This window comes from Lolium rigidum, chromosome 1 (genome assembly GCF_022539505.1).
Source record: "Lolium rigidum isolate FL_2022 chromosome 1, APGP_CSIRO_Lrig_0.1, whole genome shotgun sequence".
NCBI lineage: Eukaryota > Viridiplantae > Streptophyta > Magnoliopsida > Poales > Poaceae > Lolium > Lolium rigidum.
Window position 1 is genome coordinate 76,139,443 of NC_061508.1, and position 24,709 is coordinate 76,164,151.

The window sequence follows — 24,709 nt, forward strand, 5'->3', positions numbered from 1 at the left end:
TTTTCTGGATTTGTGCCCTAGATTTCCTACCTGATTGGGTAAAAACGAAGGCATAAATAAATGAATGTCGTTAAAAACAGAAGGAGAAGCTGCTCTAGATTTGCTACCAATTTTGGCTATCAAATATGAATGAGATCGAGCGAGAGAGAGAGAGGAAAAAGGTACATTGAAAACTGGTAATCTGGGCGAAAGAGACAGAAACCACTCGTGCCCACGTCCCGGACCCACACGGCTCCACACGCTACGGCCCCACACGCTATAGCCACACAAACATGGTCTCGTCCTGTCCCACGCGGTTCTTTCCTACTAGCCCCACACGACGCGACCCCACAAACGACACGACCCCACTCGTCAGCACGGAACGACCAACTTAACGGATCCCTTCCGTCCGAGCTCCTTCTGCGGGTTTCAGACAAGGTCTTGGGGAAAACTGAGGAAAAACTAAGGAGCTGAGGAAAACTGAGCACAACTAAGGACCCGAGGGCACGAAAATAGAAATCCCTTTACTTTATTGTTGAGTCAGTTTGTCTATTCTTTCTATCTTAGAAGCAAACACTTGTATCAACTGTGTGCATTGATTCTTACATATTTACTTATTGCACTTATTATATTACTTTGTGTTGACAATTATCCATGAGATATATATGTTGAAGTTGAAAGCAACCGCTGAAACTTATATCTTCTTTTGTGTTGCTTCAATGCCTTTACTTTGAATTTATTGCTTTATGAGTAACTCTTATGCAAGTCTTATTGATGCTTGTCTTGAAAGTATTATTCATGAAAAGTCTTTGCTATATGATTCATTTGTTTACTCATTATCTTCATTATTGCTTCGAATCGCTAGATTCATCTCATATGCTTTACAATAGTATGATCAAGATTATGATAGCATGTCACTTCAGAAATTATCTTTGTTATCGTTTACCTACTCGAGGGCGAGTAGGAACTAAGCTTGGGGATGCTTGATACGTCTCAAACGTATCTATAATTTCTTATGTTCCATGCTACTTTTATGATGATACTCACATGTTTTATACACACTATATGTCATTATTATGCATTTTCCGGCACTAACCTATTGACGAGATGCCGAAGAGCCAATTGTTGTTTTCTGCTGTTTTTGGTTTCAGAAATCCTAGTAAGGAAATATTCTCGGAATTGGACGAAATCAACGCCCAGGGTCCTATTTTTGCACGAAGCTTCCAGAAGTCCGAAGAGGAAACGAAGTGGGGCCACGAGATGGTGACACACCAGGGCGGCGCGGCCTGGCCCTTGGCCGCGCGGCCCTGTTGTGTGGGGCTCCCGTGACTCTCCCGACTCCGCCCTTCCGCCTACTTAAAGCCTCCGTCGCGAAACCCCCTGATACGTCTCCGACGTATCGATAATTTCTTATGTTCCATGCCATATTATTGATGATATCTACATGTTTTATGCATACTTTATGTCATATTTATGCGTTTTCCGGAACTAACCTATTGACGAGATGCCGAAGGGCACGCTGTCGTTTTCTCGCTGTTTTTGGTTTCAGAAATCCTAGTAAGGAAATATTCTCGGAATCGGACGAAATCAACGCCCAGCATCTTAGAATCCCCGGAAGCATCCAGAACACCCGAGAGAGGCCAGAGGGGGGCCACAGGCCCACCACACATGACCCTGGTGCGGCCAAGGGGGCCCGCGCCCCCCTATTGTGTCGTCGCCTCGTTGACCTTCTGACGCCGCCTCTTCGCCTATATAAAGGTCCCTGACCTAAAACTTCGAGACGGAAAAGCCACGGTACGAGAAACCTTCCAGAGCCGCCGCCATCGCGAAGCCAAGATCTGGGGGACAGGACTCTCTTTCGGCACGCCGCCGGGACGGGGAAGTGCCCCGGAAGGCTCCTCCATCGACACCACCGCCATCTCCATCAACGCTGCTGTCTCCCATGAGGAGGGAGTAGTTCTCCATCGAGGCTCGGGGCTGTACCGGTAGCTATGTGGTTAATCTCTCTCCTATGTGCTTCAATACAATAATCTCATGAGCTGCCTTACATGATTGAGATTCATATGATGATGCTTGTAATCTAGATGTCATTATGCTAGTCAAGTGGGTTTTACTTATGTGATCTCCGGAGACTCCTTGTCCCACGTGTGTAAAGGTGACGAGTGTGTACACCGTGTGGGTCTCTTAGGCTATATTTCACGTAATACTTATTCACCGTTATGAATGGCATAGTGAAGTGCTTATTTATATCTCTTTATGATTGCAATGTGTTTTGTATCACAATTTATGTGTGTGCTACTCTAGTGATGTTATTAAAGTAGTTTATTCCTCCGCACGGTGTAATGGTGACAAGTGTGTGCATCGTGTAGTACTTGGCGTAGGCTATGATTGTGATCTCTTGTAGATTATGAAGTTAACTATTGCTATGATAGTATTGATGTGATCTATTCCTCCTTTCGTAGTGTGAAGGTGACAGGTGTGCATGCTATGTTAGTACTTGGTTTGGTTATGTTGATCTCGTTATGCACTCTAAGGTTATTTAAATATGAACATTGAATATTGTGGAGCTTGTTAACTCCGGCATTGAGGGTTCGTGTAATCCTACACGCTTAGTGGTGTTCATCATCCAACAAGAGGGTGTAGAGTCTAGCATCTATTTATTTATTCTGTTATGTGATCAATGTTGAGAGTGTCCACTAGTGAAAGTATGATCCCTAGGCCTTGTTCCTAAATATCGCTATCGCTCGCTTGTTTACCGTTTCATCGCATCTCTACTCGTCCGTAATATTACCACCATCAACCACACGCCAGCAAGCACTTTTCTCGGCGCCGTTACTACTTGCTCATATTCATTCATACCACTTGTATTTCACTATCTCTTCGCCGAACTAGTGCACCTATTAGGTGTGTTGGGGACACAAGAGACTTCTTGCTTTGTGGTTGCAGGGTTGCATGAGAGGGATATCTTTGACCTCTTCCTCCCTGAGTTCGATAAACCTTGGGTGATCCACTTAAGGGAAACTTGCTGCTATTCTACAAACCTCTGCTCTTGGAGGCCCAACACTGTCTACAAGAATAGAAGCTCCCGTAGACATCACCCCCAGTACCGAGAGCCACGATACGGAAAACCTTCCAGAGACGCCGCCGCCGCCAATCCCATCTCGGGGGATTCAGGAGATCGCCTCCGGCACCCTGCCGGAGAGGGGAATCATCTCCCGGAGGTCTCTTCATCGCCATGATCGCCTCCGGATCGATGTGTGAGTAGTTCACCCCTGGACTTTGGGTCCATAGCAGTAGCTAGATGGTCGTCTTCTCCTCATTGTGCTATCATGTTAGATCTTGTGAGCTGCCTATCATGATCAAGATCATCTATTTGTAATCCTTCATGTTGTGTTTGTTGGGATCCGATGAATATTGAATACTATGTCAAGTTGATTATCAATCTATCATATATGTTATTTATGTTCTTGCATGCTCTCCGTTGCTAGTAGAGGCTCTGGCCAAGTTGATACTTGTGACTCCAAGAGGGGGTATTTATGCTCGATAGTGGGTTCATGCCTCCATTAAATCTGGGACGATGATGAAAAGTTCTAAGGTTGTGGATGTGCTTGTTGCCACTAGGGATAAAACATCGATGCTTTGTCTAAGGATATTTGTGTTGATTACATTACGCACCATACTTAATGCAATTGTCTGTTGTTTACAACTTAATACTGGAAGGGGTTCGGATGATAACCTCGAAGGTGGACTTTTTAGGCATAGATGCATGCTTCGGATAGCGGTCTATGTACTTTGTCGTAATGCCCCGATTAAATCTCATAGTACTCATCATGATATATGTATGTGCATTGTTATGCCTTCTTTATTTGTCAATTGCCCAACCGTAATTTGTTCACCCAACATCTGCTATCTTATGGGAGAGACACCACTAGTGATCCGTGGACCCCGGTCCTATTCTTTACATCCGAAATACAAACTCGCTGCAATTGTTCTTTACCTGTTCTTCGCAAACAAACATCATCATCCACACTATACATCTAATCCTTTGTTTACAGATAAGCCGGTGAGATTGACAACCTCGTCTGTTACGTTGGGGCAAAGTTTTGTGATTGTGTTGTGCGGGTTCCACGTTGGCGCCGAATCCCGGTGTTGCGCCGCACTACACTCCTCCGCCATCAACCTTCAACGTGCTTCTTGGCTCCTCCTGGTTCGATAAACCTTGGTTTCTTTCTGAGGGAAAACTTGCTACTGTGCGCATCACACCTTCCTCTTGGGGTTCCCAACGGACGTGTCAACTACACGCATCAGTACGTGTCCGTCAACATCATGCGGAACAGATTGTCCGCCGGGACCCTTTCCAAAGATCACTTTTAAATCCTTGACCATATCATATATAACTTCCCCAGTAGGGCGGGTAGGCTTCGTTCGGTTATCCGCCTCACCTCCAAAATGCTTTCCTCTCTTTCTTACGTGATGTTGTTTTGGAAGAAATCGATGATGCCCTGTGTACACATTCTTGTTTCCCAAATAATTACTCGTCGGTCTCACCTAAACGAGTGTGTGCATGCATTGTATCCCTTGTTTGACTGCCCTGAAATGTTACCAAGAGCAGGCCAATCATTGATGGTTACAAATAACAACGCTCGTAGGTTAAATTCCTTTTGTTCGTGCTCATCCCACACAGGTACACCTTCGTCACGCCACAACTCTAAAAGTTCTTCAACCAATGGCCTCGGGTACACATCAATGTCGTTGCTCGGGTTGCTTCGGCCTCTGGATGAGCACCGGCATCATAATGAACTTCCGCTTCATGCACAACCAAGGAGGAAGGTTATAGATACATAGAGTCACCGGCCGGTGCTATGACTGGAGCTCTGCTCCTCGAAAGGATTAAAGCCATCCGTACTTAGACTAAATCTTAAGTTCCTTGCGTCATCCGAAAATGACTTGAACTCTCTGTCGATTTTTCTCCACCGCGACCCGTCGGCGGGGTGTCTCGAGCATCACATCTTTCTTACGGTCCTCTTTGTGCCATCGCAACAACTTGGCATGCTCTTTGTTCTGGAACAAACGTTTCAACCGTGGTATTATAGGAGCATACCACATCACCTTCGCAGGAACCCTCTTCCCGGGGGTGGACTCGCCCTCAACATCGCCGGGGTCATCTCGCCCGATCTTATACCTCAATGCACTACATACCGGGCATGCATTCAAATTCTCGTACTCCCCGCGGTAGAGGATGCGATCATTGATGCATGCATGTATCTTCTGCACCTCTAATCCTAGAGGGCAGACAACCTTCTTTGCTTCGTACGTGCTAGAGGGCAATACGTTCTCCCCTGGAAGCATCTTCTTTATTATTTTCAGCAACTTTTCAAATCCCTTGTCAGAAGTACCATTCTCTCGCCTTCCATCTGCAGCAATTCCAGCGTGGTACCCGGCTTTTTCTCGACCATTTTCGCAATTTGGGTACAACGAGTTTGTTGTGATCCTCTAACATTTTCTCCAACTTCAACCTCTCCTTTTCATTTCCGCGAGTTCATCTTCGCATCAAGAATGGCCCGACCCAAATCGTCATCCGGATCATCAAAAATCGGCTCATCGAAAATGGGCTCTTCTTCAGCTTCGTCTTCCCCCATTCTACTATCACCGTCTTCAGTGAATAAGGGATAGTTGTCACTATCCTCTTCTTCTTCGTTGTCTTCCAATATAACCCCTCTTTCTCCGTGCTTGGTCCAACAATTATAGCTGGGCATGAAACCGTTCTCCGGCAGGTGGACGCGAAGGGTCTTTGAGGTAGAGTAATCCTTCATATTCTTACAGGAACTACATGGACAATACATGAAACCATTCGACCGCCTGTTTGCCTCAGCCACGTTGAGAAAATAATGCATGCCATTAATGAAGTCGGGATGGCACCGATCATCGTACATCCATTGTCGACTCATCTGCATTTTATATGTATATCAAAAATCATTAAGTACACAACATCGTGGATATATGAGTGACCAACTTAATTAATATTCAAGTTCATCACATAAAACTAATTTTTTTTATAAAAAGAAGAGGCTCACCGAGGTGGTACCGTGCCGGCTAGGGGACGACGCTAGCGATCGACGGCGGTGAGGACGGGGATGATACTAATTAAAACCTACAAAACATACCATAATTTCAGCTCAAATTGCATATAAAAAAATAAAATCCCTAACTTAGGCATTTCATCGAACACCTTGCTAGCACTAGAAAAATAGTACGAGTTAAAACTACCAAAGAAATGAGCTAAATTAGGAACGCCGGAAGGAAGGATGATATTGCTAACCCTTGGATAGATGTATGCCGTTAATCTTGTTAAAATGGTGGAGAAAAATGAAGATTATTGGAGTGTGAGAGGTGCAAGATATTTGGAAATGTGAGAGAGGATGAGAAGGAGAATGAGATGCAGGGGGCTCGGGCGGGGCTGCGCACGCTGATATAGGCACAGACCCAGATGAACCGGTACTAAAGGTGCAGCCCTGGCCCCACCTCCGCCTGGAAACTGGGAAGGAACCCTTTCATACCGGTTCGTAACACGAACCGGTATAAAAGGGCCTTAACGAACCGACATAGATGTCTCACGCATGGAACCGGTACTAATGCCCCCTTTAGTACCGGTTCGTAAGGGAACCGGTACTAAAGGCTTAGATGGATGCACATTTTTCTACTAGTGCTCGCGCATGCAAATTCGTTATTTCTTGCAGGCCAATGAGCCTAGCCAGCAGGATAACAAGTGCGGTACGTAGTTTCCCGAGAATCTAGGTGTCACTATGTAACTCTAGTTTATAAAGTGAATTTTTGGAATCCAGGTACTGCGAAATCCAATTAAACTTAGTCTAGCACTAAGTTACATAGTTACCCCACTACTAAGTTGCGAAATTTTTGGGAGGGTGAAGTTTCTTCAGACTATTCATCTGAAACTTTGGAATTTTGCCTAAGCTACATATTTTAAAATTTTAGGCATAAAAACTGGCATGCATATAATACGTGCGTCCTATACGTGTAAAAATTTTATTTTAAATTTTTAGAGATATGTAAATACAAATTTTGGGGCACTACAGTATTCGGGTTTCATTGAATCTAGGTGCCACTACTCCCTCCGTCCAACAAAGGAAACTTTATTAATTTTCTTTGCAGCAAAATTTTATTAAAATTTGGATGCTAAATCAGGTCTAGATACATCTAAATTTAGACAAAGTTAATACATACTTTCCCATCCACAAATAAGTGTACACGCGGTTTTTTCAAGATAAATTATGAAGTGGAGTAAAAAATACATTAAAAACATGCATCTCTCCTCTTTAATTCTTTCACCTCCAATAAGCTAAGTGCATGTAGAAAACAAAAATAATATGTGCTTAATATTATTGTGTTTGATTTCCGTGCGATGAGAGAAAAGAAATTAAAGTGCATTGCAAAGATAGGAGTACACTCTTTTGTGGACAAAGTTTAGAGCTAGATATCCACTTATTTATTTGAGAACGGAGGAAGTACATTTATGAACGAAGAAAGTACATACTTCTAGTTTGGTGAGGTGATCAATTGGACCATCCATACAGTATGGATGTGTATCACTGTATCAGCAGGAAAACGTTGGACCACGTGATGCGTACCACCGTTCTGCCTGACCGAGCCAAGTGATCAGCCTAACTCCACGGCGCCGCGCCTTAGTATGGAGTCGCACGCGTGCCAGTACGTATTATGTCATTGTCGCTTAGGCCAAACCGCCACATTAATCAAAGCACGCGCCTAAGTTTAGGCAGCGGGACGTACGACGTCCGGCCGGGGTGTGATGAATTATACTGTATATTCGGGACGACGACGTGGGATTTAGAAATAGGATGCTGCTAATTTGTCGACGCACCGTCGACGAATTAAGTGCAGTACTAGTACAACAAGCCTCATGTTCGATTTCAAAGCAGGGAGATTAGCCTTGTGAAGTTGTGATTACCCCTTGGGATTGGCGGCAGAATCCGGGACGGAATCTCGCTAGCTAGCCCGTGGTGATCATGATCCTCTTATTAGGTTAGTGATAAGTATCATGTAGTAGTATCATGCATATGATACTTGTGTATGATATTATCTCCATAGTGGTTAGTATCATGAAATAGTATCATAGTCATGCTATATTTATTGTTTTTTTAGAATCTCAATGCAAATTTGTGTACAAGATTTGTTTGGCATTAACTTTTCTCGTGACATGCGCTATGATACAGTATCTACCTATGTTACTCTAATCTCCTCTCTCCTCCTTAATTAGCTGCCACATCAACATTTTTGTGAGATCAATATGCATGATACTAGCTATGATACTAGCACTATGGTTAGCCTTAATTTGTTTACTCCAGAAACGGCAAGGCAGGGGGCCCCTGGGTTGCGTACCACTCAAGACGAGGAAACCCGAGCATGGAACAAAGAAGAAAAGAAGCTAAAATAAGCTGACGACTATCCGATGGATCATCACGAGTCACGGGGCTAACGAAGCATATCAAGGTTTAATTAGAACAAGTATAATAAATCTTAATCGCCAACTTTTATTCACGAGTTCCCGGCTCTAGAGGGCAAAATTGAGCAGTTTGCGAAGGCACTTGCCTCCACAAGAAGAACATGCAGGACCCCTCCCGACCTTGCGGAAAAGAAAAATGAAATGAAAGTAAAGGCGCAGTCCTCCTCTTTAAAAGCAGTTTGCCAGTTGTTTGTCTTAGTGAATACCCGATTTGTTTGTCTTAGTAAATACCTGATTTAGGTAGCCCTTTTCGGCTCTGTAGCGCCCCTATTTTTGAGTGGGATGCAAAAGAAGGGTAAGAATAGTAAGGGATACGGTACTAGACTAACACCTAATTCTAATTAATATTTAATTTAATATAAGTAGTTAAACAGTCAACTTGTCTATAAGGATTAAAATAGTATATTATTTTTTAGTTAGAGGAGAGAGAGGAGGAGAGGGAAGAAGAGTGGACTCTTATGCAAGAGTTAGCTCTAGCACATGCTTCTAGGCACTTTGTGAGAGTAAAAGATGGACCATACATTGATAAAGTACTATATTTTTATAGCTCACCTATTGTATGCTTTGGCTCTAAGTTAGCTATAGATAACATGGCACTTGGCTTATAGCCAGCAGCTGGCTACACTATTGGAATTGCTCTTAGCAGAAGAAGTAAACCATTTCCCCGATAACAAAATTGAGGCGTAATCAGTGTGCTTATTAGCTTGTGCAGCCCGCGTCAACCGACGGCATGGCAAGTGGCACGGTATGACTGACTACAGAAGCCAGCCAAAGTGTGGTCGAAGCGAAGCCTGGTTGACCGTAACATGCATCTTCGATCACTCGTCCTACACGTTTACACTACTTCCTCCATCGTCAGATGTTTAGGTTTAAATTTTATTAATAAAAGAGTGTACTTATATCTTTCCAAATGCACTTTAAATTAGCAAAAGAAAAAAATCTCATTGCGTGAAAATCAAACCTAATAATATTTATCACATGTTATTTTCATATTCTACATGCGCTTAGCTAATTGGAGGTGAAAGAATTAAAGAGAAGAGCAATATCTAGTGTTTCGTGCAAATCTAGTGTCACCTTTCTTTTCGACCACCTCCCAGGAGAAGAGTAGGAAAACACAATCAATTTCGCTCTCGACATAGGCAGTTTCGCAGTCGTACCTCACATGATGATCCCGTATGTCAAGAGGTTTAGCGATAATGGATCGTTGCAAGATAGTACTCACACGTGTACGGGAGAGCGAGTTGCTGTGTACATTCATGTTGTATGTCGTAACGGGAGTTTCAAAGTACTACATTTGTCTATAAATAGTTGTCTTAGATTTGTCAAATACTAGATATATCTAGTAACTAAGATATATCAAAATTTAATAAAGTAAAAGCATCTATTCATAGACGGAGGGAGGGAGTAGTTATAACCTGCTCCTTGAACACACACACAAATAAGAGAGCAGAGAGAGCACCGGCAGAGCAGCAAGGGTAATCAAGCAAGCAAGCTAGGCAGCTCTTACATCAATCAATCAGTGGGAATCAGATGATCTGTCTCTAAGCCGCCACGACATACATACGCGCAATTCCACTATCATTATTTCTCCCCCTTCTTCAACCTCTTTTTTTTCAAAATGGAGAAAGTATCATCCTAGCTTCTACATCCAAGAGATGCAAACGGCTTTTTTCACAACACCTTATAAAGAGAATTACGAAGATCGAACCGAAGCCACCAAACTAACGACAGCTCGCTATTCCTACATCACCGATGAAAGAGGGTCAATGAACAGAGCCAACACCCTGACATCACATCAACGTGCATCATCAAAAAACCGAAGGCCTCGACAAGTCGCCCAATGGCGAACAGATGGCACAACCGGTCCGGCAGACAATCGGCGCGTACCATCATACACGCTCCAGAAGTCCTCGCCGGCACCATCTTCCGCATACCCATCTTCAGGAGAGATCAATGCAATGACCTTGCTAGGCCTGCCACCAACACCACCACGACGCTAGACAGCTCCACCACCCTACGCACGTCGAACATGACGTATTCGACGATGCTACCCTGCTGCATCACGCCGCCGAGATTCGCCATGTTCAACACGAAAGAAATACGCCGCTCCACCTCAGGACCCGCCAGCTTGCATCTGCTCCATAGACGATGCCCCCAGGAGGGAGAACGACGCCGTACACCGCCATTGCCCGATCCGGGAGACCCTGATCTAAGGTTTCCCCCGGAGCAGCCCAAGGAAGAAGACGATGACTGCGACGACGATGCCTTCAACAAGTTAACGGCGAATGCCGCCATCGCCCGCCATGACCGGAGTCGTAGCTCGGATTTCACCGGCAGCCATGCCTTCCCAACTCGGTGCCAGCTTGATCCGTGCAGTGCCGCGCCGCAAAGGCACACACAAACAACGAATCTCCGGCGAGGCTCCAACGTCCCCTCACCGGCCCCTCCTCACGTCGTCGACCACCAAGGGCAGGTCAACAATGGATCTGAGCGGGAGTCAGATCCGCGGCTGCCACCACCAGCATCGCCGGACAGCAGAACCGCCAGCCATGGGGAGGACCGCCGCCGCACGGACGAGGTGCTCCAACCCAGGCATGGGATCCGTCCCAGCAGCCCCCATGAGCCGTGGCCGCGCGCCTCCAGCCCAGGAATCTTTGATGCCAGGCCCGCCGCCACCGCCGCCGAATGACGGCGGCAGCAGCGAAGGGGAATCCGCCGTGGAGATTGAAGTTTGGTGGCGGCTAGAGTTTCTCCCCTAGCGGGGCCCTGGGGAGCGACGTGGAGAGTCTGAGAACACTGTCACGGATAGAGAAAAATGCACAAACCAGTAACTCTTGAGATTGTTGTTGCACAAACCAGTGATTCAAATTTTTTGTTGCACAAACCAATGAATCTAGAGTTAACTGTATAGAAGAAGCTATGCTGATCTGTTTATACTGTTTAGTGTATTAGATAATGAGAACCCACCTTATAAGTGACATGGCTGTGGTCGTGTGAACATCCCATACAAAAATAAATAAATCAAAAGCATGGACTAAGCCGGACCAGTTTGGGTGCTAAAATAAGAGTATTGTCCCGCCGATACTAAGTAGAATAATAGAGACACAATTTTTTAAAATTATTTCTCTGCACCAAAAGCAGAAACTTGAAAACTAAAACCCGAATAACTATGAATCACTAGTACAGAAATGGCCATCAGAGGCGGTTCCCCACCATGTGCCGTCGGCGTTAATCCATTCTGTCTCCTAGCGGTAGTCCCTGATAATACGATTTTTTTGCACACGGTTTTCTGTGCCGCCTCGAAAGTACGCATGTGGTCGGGTTTTTTCCATCTCTAAAGATCCATTCTTCTGAGTCCGGGGTGCCCGACAGTTTACGGGGTCCCAAAGACATTGCAGTCGGTGTAAATTCACCAAACCGGAGCAACAGCAATGGCCGAATAATACACCCGCATGTGCTATATATGGGTCTTCCGAATTTCTACGGGCCACCCATGTTTTCACAGTTGTTGTCTCCAGCGGTCAGGCCGTACGAATATTATCACACCGCCGGGGAATAAACCGGAGAGTCCGGTATCTGCGCCACCCTCCTCGCTCCATAGAGTGTACGTGCCGATGTAGGAGTCATCGTTATCGTAGTCACCACTGCACCCCTCCTAGGTCGACGGAGTGTACTGCCACGAGTCCCAGCTTAGGACCACCACATAAATTATTGGAGACGGGTTTTAATTTTCAGCACCTCTAAAATTATTTTGTTGGAGGAGGTTATTTCTTTAGCGGATCCTATACAAAAAAAAAAACATCCATGGGGCAGTGTTTGGAGCCTGTCCATTTTGTCATGGGTTAGAACCGCCTCCAAGCAGTGCCTCTAATAGACGTGTGTGTCATCGGACGCATAGATTTGGTTGCATTGGGTACCAATTGGATGCAATTTCGTTTTAAGTAATTCATATTTGTGATATATCGCTATCATATATGAAGCTATATTGCTCCAGTTTTGTTGCACAATCAAGATGTATTGATATAATTTTGTTTCCTTTTTGTGATGGTTATTATATCTAAAGATGTGAAAAATCTGGGTACCAATTTCGTTTTAAGTGCAAGCATGTTGTTTAATTGCATATTCTGTTAATTAGAGCTCCTTGCAACCAACTACCCCTAGAGTAACTGGTGTGTGCAACTAAAAATTTAAGTCACTGGTCTTTGCAACAATAACCCCAAGAGTTGCTGGTTTCTGCAATTTTCTCTCACGGATATGATAAGTATGAACCAAACATACCCTTCTTCAACCTCTTAAAAGCCTTCGAGTTTGCTTCCTTGCTTGTGTCATCTTCCCTTCCCCGCTCCTGCTACTCCTCTTGGCTCTGTTCTTGCTGTGCCAATTCGTCCCGATTGGTTTCTCTGACCTCTGAGCGCGGCGCAAGCGCAAGCGCAAGCGCAGTTAATTGACAGAGAGGTTCTTTGGGGAGGGAGACCAGATGCTGGGAGGGAAGATGAAGGGGGATGCGAGCAGCATTAGCCCGCTGGTGTCCTTCGCGCTCGGCGCCGCCATGGCCACCGTCTGCGTGCTCTTCTTCTTCTTCATGTCCGCCAGCCCCGGCAACCGCCTCGTCGACATCGCTGCATGGAGCCGCAACAACGGCACCGCCGCCGCACAGCTCGAGCACCTGCGCTCCGTCGCAGACGCCGCCCGCAACGTCACCGCCGTGGCCGCCCCGGCCCCATCCCCCGCCAAGGTACGCAGGCAGCTGCTTAATCGATCCAGTCTCCCCTCCTTGCCCCTCCTTGGTTTTGGCCGCTTAATTTGAGTCAGGATTGTACGATCAGGTCGACTTGGGGTTTAATTCAGATGATCTCCGAGGATTACTACTTTTTGAAAAACACCGTTTCGTCCTGGGCTCCCGCGAGTCCCAGGGCGAAACCCTTGTCCGCCGCCGCCGCCAGCCCCGTCCTCCTCTCCCCCGCCTCGCCGCCGCCAGGAGGCGCCACCGGGCGAAGCTCGGTCGGCGTCGGCGGCGGCGGGGCGCCTCTCTCTCCTCGCGGTGATGGCGGCGCGGGCGGCATCGGTGAGGGGAGGCGCGGCGCTGGGCAGGGGGCGTGGCGGCGCGGCTGTTCGACGGCGGCGCGGCGGCTCTGCAGGATGTGCGTGCTCGGGGCGGCGGCGGCTTCCGCGGAAGCTTCTGCCACGGCGGGCGGCGCGAGCTCGGCCCGATGCGGTCTGATGGAGGCGGGCGGCGCGGCGCGAGGGTGGGCGTCCACGACGCCTGGCGGTCGGGCGGCGGCGCAACGACCTGTGAGTGGAGCCGGACGGGCAGCGCGGCCAGGGCGGCCGCCTCGCGCGCGGGCCGGGGCAGGGGCCCCGGGCCCGGCCGAGCCCACCAAGTCCCCAGATCTAGTGCCACAGGCAGCCATGGGGCTGCAGGTGCTGCTCTGGCCACTTCCAGGTCCGTGGTGGTGCTGCTGGCCGACGAGCGCTCATGGAGGCGGATCCCTTGCTATGTGGTCCTCCGGGCTCCCTCGGATCTGCGGCGGGCGGAGTTTGGACGCCGGGGCGGCGGCCCTGGACGGTGGGTGGCGACGTCGACCGGAAGGCGGGTGGCGTTCGCGGGTGCTGGCCGATCTCCTTGGCCGTGTGGACGGTGAGGAGTCGGTGGGTGGCTGGGTGCGGCGTGGTCGTGCTCCGGCGCGTTCTTCGTCTGTTCGTTGGCGTCTCCACTTTCCGGTCTCTCTGCGCCAGATACGGCATGGTTGGTCCTCGGACTGCCCGTTCTGCGTCCGTGCGAGTTTGGTGGGGAGCTGCCGGGGGAAACTCTTGGCTGGCTCGGTGCCAGCCACATCGGCAGCGACGATTCTATCGCCGTTCTCCTTCTTGAAGGGCTGGTGAGGTAACCCTCCCCTATTCCTCTTCTTCCCGGGTGAAAACTCAGGCTACGGCCGGGCGACAATGGCGCAATGCGTCGTTCTCCTCCTTGGAGGCGCCGCTTTGGGTTGAGGGGACAGAGGGCTATCGGTGTGGTGACAATAACGGTGGTGCGGTTTGGGTGTGTCTTTGGTGAGGCCTATGGCGGCAGTCAGCAAGTTCAAGGCTTTTTGGGCGCTCAACCACCTCTATGTTCTGTGTTGGCCGATGAGATGGGAAGGGTCCCTCCTTCGGCGGCAGCAAGGCGAGGCGGTCTCGGAGCCGGATCTTCATCTCTTTGACGCTGGTGCTTCTCCTCTTCGCTTGGCACGTCTCTTTCCGTCCGCGGCAGTTCTCCGTAGCTTGTACTTGTGGGCTCTTTGGTGGCGCTGCCGAGTGGAATTCTCTCGTAGTTCCTCTAGGGCTTTGCCTCTTTCTTTTACCTTGTTCAAGTTTGTGTAATCAGCACCATTGTATCCTAGCCGGTTGATGGCTTTATTAATTTAAAGCTGGGCTCTCGAGCCTTATGTTTAAAAAGGATTACTACTTTTTCGATAAAGGGAATATATTAATATCAAAAGATACCAATTACACCCAGCCTCTGCAACAACGCAACACCTTAATGGCAGTACGGATGCACACAGCCAAAAAAAAGAAAACTAAGAAACAAAAGTCCCGCTATAGCATCCTAGGCTTAGCAACAGCAATACAACCACCACCGAGACAACACCTGAAATACAGAATCTCCAAAAGCGACGCCTCCAAGAAGGAAACGGTGCACCAGTGCCGTCGTCGCCCGACCAAAGATCTTAGGTTTTCACCCTGAAGATAGTCCCCGCTCTCAAAACAATGCCTCCAACAAGGTCATTGCCAGGCACAACCAGTTAAGGCCAGACCTTGAGTTTTCACCCTGAAAGGTAGGACTCTGAACTTCACATGTGCTGCCGCCTCCACTTCCATACCACTGCTGTGGAGCCAGGGACACCAAGCAAGTCCCTCAACAATGCGGAGACTTGAACCTCCCTTAGCTAGTCCTCCGCTCCGGCCTTCATGTTATTCCCTTCATCTGACTACATCATGGACCAAAATGTCTCTTGCTGCCAACACAGACTAGAGTTTCGCACCGCTCCCTCCAGAACCAATCGGCCGGAATAAAAGTATGGGTGCGCACGACCGAATACCACTGATCCAGCAAACTCTAGGCAAAAAAAAGCACTGTTACATTCGCCGGCGACGCCTTCCGAAACTCAACACTTCTGCCAGATCGAGAAGAGCAAACCTCAGGTAAGTCTACATCTTCGCCAGATCCTCACTCGCGGATTACCTACTGTTGGATCATAAACGAATACGTACAGTACAGATAGTACCACGTCCCCCACGTACAGCTGATTCACAAACAAATGTTGTACCGAGTGCTAGCTCGCCTATGAAACCATGCCCTTTCTCCCAATTACCGACGAGCCTTTTTGCCATTCTGCTTTCAAAGTTCCCAGGGAAGAATGTGGACGAGACCAGCTCACGTCTCGAGGCGGCTAGCTCTGAATGTGGACGTATTCATTGGCCCGCGCGTCTCTCCGGATCAGTCCACGGATTCCACAAACTCTGAACTTTGTGTCCGTCGCATCAATGACCAACGGCGCGCGCGCGGTAACATGTCTGCTAGCTGCAGGCGGCGTCGGAGTACGGCGACCTGGAGGAGGTGCTGGCGCGGGCGGCGATGGCGGACCGGACGGTGATCATGACGCAGATAAACGCGGCGTGGACGAAGCCGGGCTCGCTGCTGGACCTCTTCTTCGAGAGCTTCCGCACTGGCGAGGGCGGCGTGGCGCGGCTGCTGGGCCACCTCGTCATCGTCACCATGGACCCGGCGGCGTACGCGCAGTGCCAGCGCGTGCACCCGCACTGCTACTTTTTGAGGACGACCGGGGTCGACTACCGGTCCGAGAAGTTCTTCATGAGCAAGGACTACCTGGAGATGATGTGGGCAAGGAACAAGTTCCAGCAGACCATCGTCGAGCTCGGCTACAACTTCATCTTCACGGTACGTCCGCGCGAGGCCGTCCGGTTGGAAACTTGTGGTTCGTCTCCTACGGCCGACTGAACCATGGAACTATCAAAGATTCCAGACCCGACACGCTTTCCATGCCCACTTGACACGATCACCTAGCTCCACTCCTAAAGCAATCGCCATCAAACACTAACCAGTCCTTGGAAAATAGGTATTGGCACTTATCATGTATACTCACCGTGCAACCCAAATGATTCCTGCAGGACGTGGACGTGATGTGGTTCCGCGACCCGTTCAAGCACATCTCCATGGGGGCGGACATCGCCATCTCCAGCGACTTCTTCATCGGCGACCCCTACAGCCTCGGCAACTTCCCCAACGGCGGCTTCCTCTACGTGCGCTCCTGCCCCAACACCATCCAGTTCTACCGCCACTGGCAGGCCGGGCGGTACCGCTTCTTCGGGAAGAACGAGCAGGACGTGTTCAACCTCATCAAGCACGACATGGTCGACAGGCTCGGCATCGCCATCCAGTTCCTCGACACCAAGTACATCTCGGGCTTCTGTCAGCTCAGCAAGGACCTCAACAAGATGTGCACGCTGCACGCCAACTGCTGCGTGGGGCTGGGCGCCAAGCTGCATGATCTGAGGAACGTGCTGGATGTGTGGCGGAACTACACCGCCGCGCCGGTCGCGGAGAAGAGGGCCGGCAAGTTCCAGTGGAAGGTCCCCGGCATATGCATCCATTGAATCGGCTATTCATTCTGGTGCTTGTCCATTCTTTCTGCTGCTGCTCCTCTTCTTCGTCTTCTTGAATCGTAATGATAAAGGAGCAAGATTGGGATTCAGAGAGGTAGCAGCGCGCGTCGATCCGTTGATTCTTTTTTTCGGCCAGCTTAGGAGGTATACCGTTAAATTAAGTTATACTCATATATCCTTATGCATATGTGCTCTTCCCTGTAATTATAGATGAAATGAATGCAACAGCTAGCTTATTTATACCCCTCAACATAAAGTCCTTGAGTTAGAGCAAGCACTCAGGCAAGCATATAGTATACCGGCCCGCTGGATCCAACTCCGAAAGAAAAAGAGTGTTCCCTGAAAATTTTCTTTTGCATGCTTTTAGGTGCTTTGAGCATTCCCTGCTGCAAAAGGTGTGCTTAGTTAAATCCATGGATGCTTAACATTTCTATATAAAAAGTAAATATACTTAACTTGAGTATCGATCTATAAGTCGAAGTGCAATTTAAATTTGAGAAAAAAATTACACAACCATGTATATCATGGCACACAACTATTTTCTGAATATGATATGAGAATTGCATTTTAACTTTGCGAAGGAAAAAAAGAAAGCACTACCCCTAAACTCGAGTGAATTTATGGGCTTCCAGAACTCAAGGATAGTGTTCGCTAAATTAAGAGGATATAATGGTAGTACATATATCAGTGCAGCAACCTTAGGAATCTTTGGTGATAAAATAAACTTTCTACAAAACTTACAGGACGCGATTGTTAGCCCGCATGGCCCCGGAGCGCTAAAAGATTTGATGTGTGTGTGTGCCACCTTCATGTTGTGGCGCAGTCAAAGCAGTCACGAGCTAGGTTGCAGGGTGAAGCGCGAGCCAAGCCTAACACACCTCTGGGAGGGAGCGGGAGACTTTGCGTCCCTTCGATGACACGCGACATAAATCCCCTCACGGCAGCGACTCGATGAACCACGACTGCTAGGATCTCCGCTTCTCCTCCATCTCTGCCGCGTCGATCACGCCCATTCGTGAGCAACACCTTACATGACTCGTCAATAGAGGTAAGGCCTACCCCACCATTTACCAACAATTGATCTATGCATACAGTCAGTACACAGGTTCTAGATGTCATGCAATCTAGAATCATAATGATAAAGAGAAATATTGGGGGTGAGGTAGCATCATCGATCATTGGTTCATTTTTTGCCAATAATAAGCTTAGGAGGTCTATAACTTATACTAACTAGATGATTCCCCGCGCGTTGCAGCGGGAATTAGTAGCAAAATATTTTGAAATGGTAAAGTTTAGAGATATTGAAGTGAGCAAGTCAACTAAATTTTTTATTGATGTGAAGTTTCAAAAACTATGAGTTCGTCATTGCGTTCAGAAGAGAACTATTGACCTGGTTCATTCTCTCACAATTTCGAGCAAAACTCTATATACAATAGAATTTATATGAAATACAAAGGTTAAGAAAGTATGCCCCGGGAGTTGCAGGGAAAATTTATAGCAAAAAAAGAACAAACTTGCATGGAAATTTTACTCTTCTCCCAGAAAGAAACGGTTGTGTATACTTGACTAAAGATGACTACTTTGGAAATACAACATCATTCTTCAGCATCACTTTTGTTCAGATTTGTTTGGACCAGTAGTAGGATACCAATTTACCAAATACTAAATAAAACATGGAGATATTACAGTAACTCACCTGAAGCTTACGTGGACGATAGCTAAGTGCAGAATCAGTCTTCGGAAGAGAGAGCAGCATCCATTTTCGGCCTATATTTGATTGCATCATCGGCATGGAATGAAACAATTAGATAGTAAATCCTGAAACTAACGTTATATAATTGTGAGACATATATGTGGATAGAAAAAACATGCTTCAAGTATGGAAGCAGTAGCAGACTCCTTACCGTCATAGAAGAAATCCCATGCCATTGAAAATTTGAGTAGTTGATGCCAACAGTTAGAATATCTTCATATACCACTTTCTTACAAAAAAAGAACGATATACTTTTACTTAAATTGCTTCAATGGAGCCAAAGTTATATACACTGAAACTAAGCAATTAACCAAGCAAAAATAAAAAAATAGAAATGAATTTTCATAACTGAACAGAATAACACAGTTAAGAGAAATTAGTGTGAACATAGCAGCAGAGTTATTAGCGGATTCATCTTTGAAAGAGTTGTGTACCAATACTCAATGTATTAATTCTAATGAAGCATATGAACTTCACACGTTGTGTTGGAGTCCAAAAGGTGCCCTTTTGCTTCATAAATTTCATGAATGTTCGGAGGAATAAATATTTTGAAAGAGCAGTGCTGAAAATATCAGAGGTTTGCTATTTGAAACTCTCCTGCAAAAGAGGATACAAAAATGAATTAGACTGGTAAACGATCTAGATGGAAACCATATTGTAAAAGGACATGGGGAAATAACTGTACTATCCATCACCTCTCTTACAGGCAAAAGGGCAAGGAACTAATTAAGAGGAGGCATCAAAGATCCGGTAGTCCAAAGATGACAACATGGATGGTATGTCTTGGCTATGGCTACCGAGCTTTGATTGCTTAAAATAAAATGAAATCCGTAGATAAAATAAAATCCATAGTAGGCACAGATGAAGTACACCCATCGATGAATATGTAAGCATGCATAGCACAAATAAACACAGGATTGCGACAAGGAGATCCAAGAGGGAACTCGCCAATGGCATTAGGACTTTTGCTGGTGCACACCATCACGTCCCACTGAGAGCATGTGGATGTATGAACCCTGCACCCCGCGGAGAGCGCAGGTTGCCGTCTACGATGAAGAAAACCAACAGATGTTTATGAGCAGCATAGCACAGCTATGGGAAAAACATTCGTTGGTAGATCAACAGGCAGTTAGCCACTCATGCTAGATGAGTTCAAGGGTCAAGGCTAAGAAGGAGATAATTGGGGGTGACCACTGACCAGAAGCTTCCTGGGCAGTTTCTACAGATATAATTGCCTGAAGAAGAAACGAAGAGGCTCTACGCACAGAAATTTTATATTGTTTTTTTTAGCTAATGATGTGGTTTACTGATGGCATGGCTCTAGAAGAAATGACATGGACCAATTAGAGACATGCTGAGGTGTATAGCTTGCATGTTGAGAGAAATAACCTTAGTGGGTTGCTCCAATTTAGATATTATAGATATGCATATGTGCTCTTCCCTGTAATTATAGATGAAATGAATGCAATGACTTATTTATACCCTGAAGAACATAGTTGTCTTAGAGCAAGCATTACGGCCAAGCATATCTGTACCATTGGAGGAAAAAATCAATATGATCCATACAGTCAGTCACGCATCAAGGCTCAGCGGCATCAAAAGAAGGATGGTCAGTCAGTCACGCTGCTGCTAACACGGTCCCTGTTAGCATGCAAATTCAGACCATACAACAGGGTAGGGTAGGCCAGATGGGATGGCTTCAGTCTGAGCCAGAAGATCTTCACTGCTGTCGTCCGTCAGATTCACCTCCGGTTCTGCACTTTCTGAACTTACAAAGGAACAGTGGTGACATGCAAACAACACTATATTACTACTGAACCTTCTAAGCCCTAAAATCCAGTAATACGTTTCTCCTTTAATCTAGCGCTATCTTGTTGTACTGAAATCGTTTAGTAGTGTGATGTGGTGAACCGGATCAAAACGAACAATGCGTTGGTGGTAATGGTTATATTTTGAATGGTTGAACGAATGGATCCTCCTGGTCCGTGTGAATGATGTTCTCTGGTTCACATTGTGTTCTCAGCTTGATTGCAACAATGTCAGTTACCAAGTGTCGAAATGCATTTGACAAAAGCTGGGCCGTGCATATGTGAATCCTGTTCTCTGTGTGGATCCAGAGAAAAATAATTGAAGTTTTGATGTCTGGAGACAGTCGGATAGTATGGAGAAATGAATGCAACAGCTTATTTATACCTCCGAACATACGGAGTATGTGTGTTTGAGCAAGCATTAAAGCCAAGCATATCTGTAGCCCTGAGAGGAAAGAAAGAACAGGATCCAACTCCAAAAGAAAAGTGTCCCCTGAACCTTTTGTTTTGTATGCTTAGGTGCTCTGAGCATTCCCTACAAAATGGGTGCCAACATTTCTAATTTTCTTTTGCAATTTAGGTTTAAAAAAAGAGAGCATGACTCCTCTAAAACTCAAGCAAATTTCATGGGCTCGAGTTAAAAACTGAGGCATGTGGTATCTGCTAACTCAAGTTCTTTCAGCAGTACGGATATATATCATTGGTGGTGCATATACCAGTACAACAAATGAGGATATGATCAGTTAGGAATGTAACCAGAATGTACAATGCGCACACAGGTTTATGGAACGGTTCAACAACACACTTGCTAGTACACAAGGGGCAAAGCGACCTGTAAATCTGAATCTGCCAGCTTCACAGACCCAGAAGATGATAAATATAAGTCCTCATTAAACAACAGTTCTGTCTTACCGGCCATCTGGATGCATGAGCTCCGAGAATACGGCTTTCTGTCCCGACATGCTCATCACTGAGCCTGAAGATGGTCGTACCCAGTTCATCAACAATGGTGTCTCCTTGGAGTGGTACCAGTCATCCGTCAGATCTGTTGCACCCCGCTGCAGCTGTAGTGCGACCTGGAGGTTCCACAGAACATCACCCATAGATGGCCTATTTGTGCTCCGTTCAGCGACACACTGCTCTGCAGTCTCTGCAAATTTCCTGAAGCACCTGGGCATGATTTTGCCAACAAGATAGGGGTCGATGATCTCACGAAGAACACCTTCCCTTTGGCAACACAGCACCCAGTCGCACAGGCTCACTTGCTCCTCGGGAAGACTGGTGCTTATTACTGGACGTGCGCAGAGAACCTCAAACAAAACAACCCCAAAGGAGTACACATCTGATTTATTGGTGAGTCGCTGGCACCGAAAGTATTCAGGATGTAGATATCCAAAGCTGCCTTTCACGGCAGTGCTCACATGGGTTTTATCCATGTGTGTACTAGCCTTAGACAACCCAAAGTCGGAAACCTTTGCCACCCACCTGTCATCCAACAGGATGTTAGTAGTCTTCACATCACGGTGGATGATGGCCTGCTTCGCACCAGTGTGCAGGTAATTCAGCCCTAGTGCTGCACCAATGCATATCATAAGACGCTGCTCCCATGGCAATGGTGGTTTGTCGGTGTTGTACAAGTGCTCCTGGAGTGTCCCGTTGGCCATGTATTCATACAGCAAGATCATCTCGGACCCTTTATCACAATACCCAATCGGTGACACGAGGTGACGATGCCGGAGATCGGTTAACATCTTGATTTCATTCTGGAATTCGTGAATGCCCTGCTGGGACAGCGGATTACCACGCTTGATTGCTACCTTCGTCCAGCCCGCTATCTGACCGTGGTATACATTCCCAAACCCACCTTTGCCAACCAGGAAGGCTGCATCAAAGTTATTGGTGGCTTCCTGGATTTGCATGAACCAGAAGCGGTGGCAAAGCTTGGAATCCTTTGAGTGCGAGGTCGTTAATAGTAGATGCATGTGTTTATCTGGAGGATTCCAGCGAATCCAGTTGATCTCGCCATGACTTTCAGTTTTCTTCCCTCTGTACTTAACACAAATGCAGAAACAGACAACCAGCCAGGAAACAAGAAATAGCTCCACCAACAATTGCTAGGATACTAGCGTCAGTTTTGTCTTGACCATGAAACTTGAGTATAGGGTTGACACCAGCAAGGTTATTGCGCTTATCTTGTAGCTTGAAGACCTCCACGCCATTCAGGATTGCATCAACATATTCTGGCTTGGTTCTGACATCGGGGTGGAGTGCCACCCACAGATCTGTTTGACCATAACCAACTGTGGCAACAATGTAGTTGATGTAAAACAGAATACCAATTCCTCCACTCCACCCAATGACATCCATTGACTCTGTAGTCTGATTATTGATGTATATGAAGAAGCTTCTCTGGTCCTCCTTGGTAATTGGATACTGGATCTCACAGAAATGGAACCTCAAAAGGTAGTAGAACCCTGCATCAACAGGCAAAACCCATGTAAGGTTGTACCTTAAGTTGATATGTGCATCTATTCCCATGGATCTTGCTGTCTCATAGACATACACTGGAGGAATGTAATCTGGCATGCTAAGCGGGTAACTAATTGTGACATTGCTGTCTCTGAAGAAATTCACCCCATCTGAACGTCCATAAATATATGGGGAGTCCTCTTCCCATGAGCGATAAAAGCCGGAATCATATTTCCCGGAGGTAGTCACACCCCCAACATTGAGACGGTACATTGTTTGAAAGCCTATGTCAGAGGAAACTGGGGCTAGATCCGGGTTCCCACCATTCGCAAATTTTGGCACCGGTCTTGTGAAAATGTCAGGAGTGGGCACAACCTCAATGCCGTTCACAAACGCGTAAGACCTAACATTCCGTGATGATGGGGAAAATGTGACATAAAGCCCACCTGAAGTAACATTCAAGGAGTATTCACGTATGAGGTAAGTCTGTCCCATGACCTGAGCAGTGTGGGAAGGATTAAAGTCATTTAGAAGGCTATGGATCCCTGCAGTGACACTAAACTACTAAAGAAGGCATCTGCAGCAGAATGTTCACCATAAGCAGATGGATAGAAGTAGAGTCGAAGGAACATGCGACCAGGGTCAACCCCAAATGCATATGTGAAATTCGATGTGAAGATGCGAGCAGTCATGTAAGGCACAGGAGAAGGAAGTGAGGGGTCTAGGTATGCTGCGTTGGCTGAAAAGCCAGGAACAGCTAACCCCAAGTTACTGTCCCCTTCCCATGTTCGACCATCAGAATCACTGGCAATGCTGGCGGTGCCACATCTCAGGCGGATCTGGCGAGAGCCTTCGTAGGCGTCACACACCATGGGAAACAACAAGAGAGCCATCAGTGGGAGGCATATGTGGGAAAATAGTAGTAGTTGGATCGGGTAAGCCATAGTGGCTGACTGGCTCGTGTCGTTCTGTCTATCAAGATCAAGTGTATGAGAGTTTCTGTTGTTACATGTACAAATGTACCAAGCAAGAAGATTAGACTTCAAAGCAACAAACAACAGGAAGACCCATACTCCAGTCAATGGCTGGCCAGAAGCTTTCATTACTGACATGTGAATTGGCCTGAATGGCATCTCAGAATTGACAACATAGAAAGTGATTGTTTTTCTTCATTCTTGGATTTACAATTTCTGTCAAAGAAGCAAATATTTTGGATGAATTTGATTATTCCTACTAGTCATCAACTCGTGCACTTATGCAGGCCAGCTATTTCAAAAGCCGTTCAAATACTAAATTATCTTTATCACTTATTACATCTGAAAATGTACAGCAAGTGGTATATGATTAAGTTAAGGATTATACATACAAAAAATTACCCCAAAAAGAAGAAATAAATTATACCTTTTTTACCTTTTAGGGTAAATCTTGGTGGTCACCCTTTATGTAATAAGGTCCTAATGACCATTGTTATCAAATCTGTTTTTAACACCATCTTCT

At 46.6% G+C, this 24,709-nt stretch overlaps 1 protein-coding gene and 1 pseudogene across 1 annotated transcript; one reads left to right on the forward strand and one right to left on the reverse strand.

The window, feature by feature from the left end:
- Positions 1-12,995: 12,995 nt before the first annotated feature.
- On the forward strand, positions 12,996-17,173 carry LOC124647611 (uncharacterized protein At4g15970-like). Its single transcript, XM_047187527.1, has 3 exons — positions 12,996-13,253; positions 16,080-16,457; positions 16,688-17,173. The coding sequence occupies exons 1-3, from the start codon at positions 12,996-12,998 to the stop codon at positions 17,171-17,173; spliced, it is 1,122 nt and encodes a 373-aa protein (XP_047043483.1).
- A 4,286-nt stretch (positions 17,174-21,459) lies between these two features.
- Positions 21,460-24,226, reverse strand: LOC124675962 (annotated as a pseudogene).
- Between the last annotated feature and the right edge of the window lie 483 nt (positions 24,227-24,709).